This window comes from Podarcis filfolensis (genome assembly GCF_964270895.1).
Source record: "Podarcis filfolensis genome assembly, chromosome: 15".
Lineage (NCBI taxonomy): Eukaryota > Metazoa > Chordata > Lepidosauria > Squamata > Lacertidae > Podarcis > Podarcis filfolensis.
The window spans coordinates 20,443,826-20,452,756 of NC_139618.1; the positions used below are offsets into that span (position 1 = coordinate 20,443,826).

General features: G+C 47.2%; 1 protein-coding gene across 2 annotated transcripts; it reads right to left on the bottom strand.

Moving 5' to 3' along the window:
- Positions 1 to 268: 268 nt before the first annotated feature.
- Positions 269 to 8,878, bottom strand: THYN1 (thymocyte nuclear protein 1). Of its 2 annotated transcripts, none has more exons than XM_083589097.1 (8): positions 8,604 to 8,878; positions 7,547 to 7,601; positions 5,555 to 5,778; positions 4,242 to 4,310; positions 3,175 to 3,267; positions 2,648 to 2,743; positions 974 to 1,124; positions 269 to 384 (listed from the first exon to the last, which is right to left on the bottom strand). In XM_083589097.1, exons 2-8 carry the CDS (start codon positions 7,587 to 7,589, stop codon positions 314 to 316), a joined length of 747 nt encoding a protein of 248 aa, XP_083445223.1. In that variant the 5' UTR covers positions 7,590 to 7,601; positions 8,604 to 8,878; the 3' UTR covers positions 269 to 313. The 2 variants fall into 2 exon arrangements, with proteins under 2 accessions (XP_083445223.1, XP_083445224.1); XM_083589098.1 differs by having other exon boundaries at positions 269 to 389; positions 8,604 to 8,873.
- Between the last annotated feature and the right edge of the window lie 53 nt (positions 8,879 to 8,931).

Genomic DNA, 8,931 nt, shown 5'->3' on the forward strand with positions numbered 1-8,931 from the left:
GTGACTGCACTAGCTATCAGCTCTTGACTTCCGCTGTACCAACTATAGAATTTTTGTATGCATAAGCCACCTCAAGGGTCCTTGTGAGGGACAAATGGCAGGGAGTTAATTTTTTTAAAAAAGACTCCTAGGTAAAAATAGGCACACATATATTAAAAATGTAATTTAAAGCAAACAAAAGAGAAGGCCGCAGATAACAAATGCAGCTATAACCAGGCTTTGGTGGGTTTCGAAGTTCAAAAAAGCACACCGTTGTTCAGGAGCAAACTGGGTTGGTTTTTTTTGTTGTTGTTGGTTTTTTTGCAGCAGCGGCTCAGCCAAAGCGATAGCAATTCGGTGCATCTCTCAGTGCTTTTCCTCTTCCAGGCTCAAAATGAATGCAAACTGCTCTTTAAAAGAAAACAGAGAAAGGTGTGATAAGGCAGGGGTAGCCATCCTGGTACCTTCCAGATGTTAGACTCCACCAGCCACAGATTGCAGGGGGTGGGAGGTGAAGTTCAGCAGTATCTGGAGGCACCTGGGATAAGGAAAGTCTTTTGCCAAGGACACGGCCCCACCTGTTTGACTGTGACACTTCTGAGTCCCAGGTTGCCAGAAGCTGCAAGAGGGGAACATGCTGCTGTGGTTTGGGTCCTGCTTTGGGGTTTCCCATTGGGGCATCAGGTTGGCCACTGTAAGAGCAGGTTGCTGGACTAGATGGGCCACTGGTCTGGTCCAGCACGGCTGCTCTTACGCTCTCCCCAAGATAGGGGCACCCGGCAAGTTAAAACGCAGGTAAAGCTAAGGTGGGGTACGAGTTAAGCATTCCTGCATCTTTAGCCTCCAATGGCTGAATGGCTGGGCAGCCTGATTTGGGTTATTATTGTTGTTTTGGTTGGCAGGATAGGGAAGAGCTGCCATCCCTTGCATCAAGTGATGCTTTGAAGATGCAATCGTGCAGGTGAACATCTAGCAAAGTGGCAAACAGTCTTACCATCCGTCAGGGGCTGGACCGAGAGCCTCTGCCTGGTGAAAAGAGCCGCATCTTTCAGGGGCCCTCCAGAGATTTTGTGCGCCTGGTGGTGAAGTTTCAGCTCGGCCAGAGGGATGAACCGCTTGGTCATTCGCATAAACTGGACGTCCACCTGCAAGCACAAAGGAAGGAGCATCCGTCAGGGAAGGGAGTCAGACCTTGGGGTCTGCAACTTTTGCTCTTCTACCTGCAGAATTGCGGCTGCCAAGATTGTGCTATCTGGTATTGTGAGGCACTTGCAAGAAGATTCTGCCTCCCCTTTGCCGGCTGTGCAGAGCAGTTACTTATTCAAAAGTGAGTGAAGAGTCATTAACACTCTGAATGAGAGAAGCTCAGAGAGAAATGGAAGGATTTGTCTCTGCATCTTGCCGGGTGATGTGAAATATTAAGCAGAATGAGTAGGAGTAGAAGACTGCTCGAAACTTCCCTCTTTTGGAAGAAAAGCATCCATTAATTAATGCTTTAGAAAAGGAGGCCGATAGTATATATCATTTGCGAGATATACTTAGCTGCGAGACTTACTGCAGTGGAAGGAGATTTATTTTCAAAAAACCCCACAAGTTTGTAATGCACCATTTGCCTTGTTTACAAGCCCACATATACAAAAATAACTCAGTTGTGGCTGTTTTAAAGAGGAACAAAAGGAGCATTATTTGTCCCATTTCCATCTTTGACACAAGGGATGGGGAACCGTCGGGCCCCTCAGGGTCAAATGTGACCCGCAGTATCGCCATATGAGGCCTCTGAGGCCTCTCCCCAGGCTAAACCTTCCTGACCCTGTTCCACAGCCTCCTCAAATGCTTTTGCCTGGCTGGAATGTGTCCTTGGACTGCAAGCGATGCCTCTCGCCAGCCTGGATGGAGGATACAGAGAGCTGTGCTCTCAGGGCCGTCTTAAGCATATGTGGTGCTGGGGTGCAAAGATCCGCCTGGCACCCCATCCCCGGTTGCCCAGAGTTGTTGACCTTTCTTTAAGGGGAGAACCCCAATGTTGTTGACCTTTTTTAAGGAAAGGTTCCCCAAAGTTGTCAACCTTTTTTTAGGTTGCGGACACCACGCTTATCTCTGCTCAGGAAATGAAAACAGGAAACATAAGGAGTCCAGCACAACAAACCAGCCCGAGGCGTCGGCATCTGAGCGAAGCCGGGCGCCTTGTGGTGTAAGCAGCATGCGCTGGACGGGCTTCTCCATGGTCCTGTGCCAATCCTGGGCATGCAGGAGGGTAGAGCCAGCTGGCCACCTCAGTGTCTCGCTGGCTCGCTTGCCCCTGAACTTGCAGCGCAGAAGAGCCCACCATGCTGAACTTGCAGCAGAAGAGCCCGCCATGGCGCTCCGACCGACAGGTGGGCTCTTCCCCGGATGCCAACTCTCGGGCCCCGGACTTTTGGCCTGGCGCCCCTGAGAGCCTGGCGCCCGGGTGCCCTGTACCCCTGGCACCTATGGTTAAGACAGCCCTGTGTGCTCTGTCTAGAAACCTCTGACTCCTGCATGGCTGGTGTGCAGAAGGCAGAGTCAAGTCTGTTGCTCTGCCAAAGAATTTCCCTAACCCTGGTATACGCATGATGAGATTGGAGCCAGCCGTGCCTAACCAGAGCCGATCCTTGAAAACCCATTTGCCAAGCAACAGCAATCTTACCATGAACCATTTGGGTTTCTCTTTGGTGCTGGAAGCATCGTAGTGAGGATCTTTCTTTTCAAACTGGGTGTGATCGGGATACGCCTCCTTCACTATCTAGAATTCGGGAGAGAAGCACAACCAGAGGATGACTCGCAAACTGAGAGTAGCCGCGGAGTAGACACTGCTTTGAGATAGTCATCATCATTTGTGACTTGACACTCAGATCCAAATGTGCGACCCACTCAACTGAAAAAGACTGCAATTTGAGGCAATTTGCCAGCTGTATGTTCCATATCAGAACTTCCAGCTCTCCTCTGTAACAACAGGACTTAGGCCCCAAATAGCTGGAAGACCACCTCCTTCCCTGCAGACCCTCTTGGGTGTTAGGAGCTACACACATTGTACACTGAAGATGCACTTCTCTTTGAGACCTAAGGTATATGTCTATATTTGGGAGCCACCCCTATTCCTGAGACTAATTTGTTTTAAATGGGTTTTAATATTGTTATTTCACACAGTTGTGAACCACCCCTGGTACCTCTCACCTTGATGATGCCAGCAATCCCGGGCTCTTTACAGTTGCTGTGGTAGAAGAAGGCTTCCTGGCCAGCTTTCATATCCTTCAGGAAATTCCGTGCCTGCCAAAACAGAAGAGCAGGGATCATCTTATTCATACCACCAGACAGAAGGGCTACAGATAATCCGTATCTCCTTGCAGGTAATTAGCACTATAGCCACCATGCCTCATATTTTGAAGGAGAGGATGCGAGGCAAGCAGGGGACTCAAAGTTCAGTTCAGTTATATTAAGCCATGGATTGTGCTAACCCTTGTATAGAACTCGATGCAGGGAGCCAAAACTCACAGACAGGCAAACCATAGTTTTAGAACTATTTGATCACTTTCCTTTTCCACAGGACCTCCTCAGCACCCTGGTCTCCAGGGAGCTGGCAAAGCAAGAGGTGGACTGTGATCTGTCAGTTCAAACATTGCACCAAACCATAGTTAGAGCCAACAATGGATAACAAACCATGGTTTCCGGTTCCGGTTTGCTAGCTGATTATAAACCATTACTCGTCAATCCAGACGTCATGCTAACCCAGAGAAGAGGGACTGTTTTCGGCCCAAGGGCCATGTTCTCTTCTGGGAAACCTTCCAGGGGCCACATGCCAGTGGAGGGTGGGGCCAGAGGCAAGAGTGGGCAGAGCAAAAAAAAGTGGATTTTACCTTTCTTTGCTTGACTAGTTTAGACACATTCATCTGTCCCATCCAGGCAAGCACGGAACATCATCAGAGTTCAAAAACACATCCCGGCCTAGGCTCATTCTCATCAATGCTAGAAACTATGGTTTGAATTTGCAACTCAACTTGTCTTAAATATCAACAGCACAGGCAAAAATAAAAGGTGGAAATGGACAGCAGAACTTTAAAGTGCCAAAACATATCTGTGTTCTCCCACTGTAAGCTTTGATTGGAAGGCAAGTTGATTAGAATCTACACAATATCACATCCATCCAGAATAGCTATTTGCTGCTCAGAAACCCCCCCCCTTTTTTTTTTTTGGTGAGAATAAATTTATTGATCGATGCCGTTGCTACAGTTGACTTTACTTACCTGGTAATTCCTGACTCCGTCCCAGCATGCTGTCTGATTGGGTTGAGCTTTTAAATCTTCAATGCCAAACTGGATAATAAAATAAAATAAACATACATTACCCAAAATACCTAATTGCGCCTTTAAAAAAGAAAAGAAAAGTTCAGCATTTCATTTATTACTGGCAGCCTTGTTTATACCTGGTGTTGCTTGGGAATTTTAAGACACACACCCCCTCCCCCCAAAAAAAGATCTGTGCAGTTTTGAAAGGTTTGGTCTGCACTAAGTAAGGCACGAGGGGCTTGGGGTGATTTCTGGGGGTGGGCGAGATACAAAGGAAGGGGAGGTTGGTCAGGTGTGAGGAGCAAAGGGGTTGTGGGGTTGGTGAGCAGAGTGTACAGATGGAGCAGCCACTTGGGGAGGGAGACACAGGCAAAGAGACAGACAGAGAGTGAATCTGTAATGATACACCAGGCAAGATATTTTGGTTATAATATACAGCTTTTATCATGGGAAAAGTTATGGAAAGAAGATTAAAAATTTAAAGCTTACTGTACAGTGAAAGAAAATTATATGAAAATTATGTGCCGCTGGTATCTAACACCTAGTAAACTAGCAAGGATGTATAGAACTGCTTCAAATGTGTGTTGGAAATGCAAAAAGAAAGAAGGCACCTTTTACCATATGTGGTGGACATGTGGGGTGGTAAAAGAGTTCTGGGAAATGATATATAATGAATTAAAAAAAAACCGTTTAAGGTAACTTTTGTTTAAAAACAACAACCCAGAAGCTTTGTTGGGAATTGTAGGTGCGGAATTACCAAAAGAGAAGAAAAGACTGTTTATGTACACGACGACAGTAGCACGGATGCTCTTAGCCCAGAAATGGGAAGAAGATAAAGTCCCAACCAGAGAAGAATGGCAGACCAAGTTGATGAACTATGCCGAAATGGCAAAAATGATGGGACAGATCAGAAATCAGGAAGACCAAATTTTTATTAAGGACTGGATTTTATAACATAATTTTATAACATATCTTAGGGACCACTGTAAGCAGTTGAAATCATTAGCAGGAATACAATAACTCTTGTAAAGTAACATGAACTTTAGATACTCTGGACATATAATAGATTACAGTAAAAGATGCAGGAATAAAATTTAAAAATGGAACCCAGGGAAGGAGGTTAGTCCGAAGGTTCGAGAGAACGTTTTGTTTTTATTTTTTCTTTGGGATTGTTATGTTTGTTGTGTGTAATTACTACATAAAACTATTAATGATAATAATAAAAGCGAGAGCGAAATGCACACATCTCCCATAGAAGATGGCTTGCTTACCTTCACATCTACACCCTTCTCAAACCTACTCTCGGGTTCAGATTTCATTAGCCAATGGGTGTGGGCTCTCTTGTTTCTGTCCTGCTCAGCACGGGCTTCTACCTCGGAGGTTTCTGTAACATTTCCGGTTGCAAGGCTTTTCATCTCGACTCTCTGCGATCTGGGTCTCTTGCTCTCCCCCTGCAGCTCAGATCTGGCCTCTTTAAAATCAGGTTCTTTTGGAGCTTGAAGGATCCAAAGAATTCAGAGGGCATACCACGGGTATTTGGAAGATGAATTTTGAAAGGACATGAGGAAAGTGGGAAGGGGAGCAAAGAATAATGTCAGCTTGGTGGGCTTCAGCTAATCTATTTAAAAAAGTCACTTTGGAAAATGATTCATAAGTAACTGGGAGGAAATGGATGCACAATGTCCATCTCTAGATATTGTGGTTTGCCTGCTGGAAGCTGTTGCTGATCTCTCCTGTTTGTGCTCAGACACAGCACATTTACATTTACCAGCAGCTACTTGCTTGCTACTTGCTATACTGATTTGTCATTGGCTGTGCTGCTGTGAGGTCATGAAATACCATATTTTTCGCACCATAGGGCGCACCGGACCATAGGGCGCACCTAGTTTTTAGGGGGGGAAATCAAGAAAAAAAATATTTTCCCCCCCCAGCCCCAAAGAGCAGCGTACAGGCTGCACACAACCTCTCCTTGCGGAGGGGTTGCGCGCAGCTATGGAAGAAGGCAAGGCAGCGAGCGGGATGGATCCCGCTCGCTGTTTTGGCTTCCCCTTTAGCCCCGTGCAGAGGCTGCATGGGGCTAAAGAATCCATAGCCCCGTGCAGCCTCTCCTTGCGGAGGGGTCGTGCGCAGCTATGGAAGAAGGCAGTTGTTTTGGCTTCCCCTTTAGCTCCGTGCACCCTCTCCTTGCCGGGAGACGCTGTGCAGGGCTAAAGAAGCCATAGCCCCGTGCAGCCTCTCCCTGCCGGAGGGGTTGCGCGCGGCTATGGCACAAGCCTGCATTCGCTCCATAGGACACACACACATTTCCCCTCAGTTTTTGGAGGGGAAAAACTGCGTCCAATAGAGTGAAAAATACGGTACATAGGAACATTCCAAATGCTCAGGGCAGGGGTTTTAGCCACAGACCTGGGAGGCAAGTGAAGAGGAAGGGCCCTATAGCTCAGTGGTAGACTATCTGCCTTGTGTGCAGAGGGTTCTAGGTTCAGTCCCCAGCATCTCCAAGTAGGGCTGAGAGAGATTCCTGGCCTGAAACCCCAGAGAGCCACTGCCAGTCAGTGTAGGCAATACTGAGCTTGATGGACCAATGCTCAGACTTGGTATAAGGCAGCTTCTTATAAGGGAGGGGCTGCATGTAAATGGTCCGAGGCTCAATCTCTGTTTTTTCCAGGTATATCTGGAAGAGAGACCTTTTCCTCCTGACTCACAGTGCTAATGAAACAGGATGCTAGAGAGAAAGAGATCCATCCATTGCTTCTCCTCTGCAAGCTGCTAACACCTACTAAACTTCCTTGACAGGCTAGTAATTTTGCAGCCTTATTTGCAAGGCTGCTGGATCAGACAGGCGAGAGGGCGTTTTGGGGGGAGAGAGACCAGGGATGAGTGAAACCAGACACATTGGGCAGGAGAGGGGTCAGAGAAATAGGCCAACTATCAAATCCATCATTCAATGGGGGAGAGGACACTTGTGGCCCTCTCTATGTTGCTGGACTACAACTCCCATCAGCCAACACAGGTCAGGAATGATGGGAGCTGTAGTCCAGCGACCTCTGGTCAGCCACAGGTTCCCTATTCCTGATATAAATCTTTAGCTACAGGTGCTGAGTAGCTCACATTTCAACATCCCTTAGTGTGTATATAGCCAAAAAAAGAGCAGCACACAGAAGATGCAGCCCAAGTTGGCTCTTTCTTTATTAATAGTTTTTACTTTTTTTAAGTAAACTGAACTCTGGATAATATTGGTTGAGCCTGACTACCCCACTGACCTGTCAAGGCTGCTCGGCCTCTTTTCTTCCCTTTCGGAGGCATTTATCCAGCTGCCTAGAAGAAAGGAGGAAGAATCTTAAAGCAAAGCAGGAAATATTTTCTTGCATCAATAGCTCAGTCAGTAAAGCATGAGACTCTTAATCAGGCATAGGCAAACTCGGCCCTCCAGATGTTTTGGGACTACAACTCCCATGATCCCTAGCTAACAGGACCAGTGGTCAGGGATGATGGGAGTTGTAGTCCCAAAACATCTGGAGGGCTGAGTTTGCCTATGCCTGCTCTTAATCTTAGGGCCATGGGGTTGAGCCCCACGTTGGGCAAAGGATTCCTGTATTACAGGGGGTTGGACTAGATGACCCTAATGGTCCTTTTCAACTCTACAATTCTACAATTCATTATATGAAGCGCAACAAGAGAGGTAAGACTTGGGGAAGGACTGGAGCTTAGTGACAGGGCCTCTCTGTCACTAAGCATGCAGGAGGTTCCAGGTCCAGGCCCTGGCATTTCCAGGTAGGGCTGGGAAGGTTCCATGCCTGAAATTCTGGAGAGCTGCTGCCAGTCAGTGCAGACACTATTGAGCTACATGAATTAGTGGTCTGAGTATAAGGCAGCTTCCTATGTATTTTTCGATTTGATTGGCAGTGCCTCCATCACTCCAGGACTGGGGGGTGGGAAATCAAGGCTCAGATCCCAGTTCTGCAATCGAAAGGCCGCTCTTTCTCTTTATCCCAGCCCACTGGTCTTCAAGTGGTGGGTCACAGCTTCATCCAAGATAGGTTGCAACAGGAGCATTACCACCATGAAAATGCATGGTAAACGATTAAGAAACGGTTCCCCACGTGCATGCCTGGGCTACAATGGGGTCCTCCTGAGTCTGAAAAGGTTGAAGAGACCTAGCCAAACCTACCTCGCAGGGGTGTTGTTGAGTATTAAATCAGGGGGGCAGGGAGAACAATGAGCGCTGCTTTTTGCTCCCAGAAGGTAAGAGAGAGTTATACATGTATTAAATAAAAGCCCATCAAAAGTTAAAGACCATAGGGAGGGAATAGAACCCACCTGTACCTGTAAAATGGGTACCGTGGTGGCACAAATATGCGACTCACTGTACAACTTTCCTTCCTCTTAATAGCGTCCTTTCTGTCTCTCCAGCTTTAGAAATTGGCGCGCCTGACTGCAACAAAAAAAAACCACAGAAACGCTTCCGCTGCTAAATGCCTGTTTGGTTCGGAGGTTAAATACTCGTTTTGCAAACTGCAGCTATGCCTTTAAGACCGGCCCCCTGCTTTGCAGCCAATCGGAGAACTAGCAGCTGGAGAACCCTGGGGAGAAAAAGACAACACAACCCCAGAAGCCCGGGCAAGCCCTTTGCAATGGCTTCTGGGGA

Excerpts from the sequence above, each read along its gene's own strand:
- THYN1 (XM_083589097.1), bottom strand. The coding sequence starts at position 7,589 with ATGCCTCCGAAAGGGAAGAAAAGAGGCCGAGCAGCCTTGACAG. Across the intron at positions 5,779-7,546 it reads AGGCCGAGCAGCCTTGACAG|CTCCAAAAGAACCTGATTTT; the intron begins GTCAGTGGGGTA and ends GGATCCTTCAAG. Across the intron at positions 3,268-4,241 it reads ACGGAGTCAGGAATTACCAG|GCACGGAATTTCCTGAAGGA; the intron begins GTAAGTAAAGTC and ends CTGTTTTGGCAG.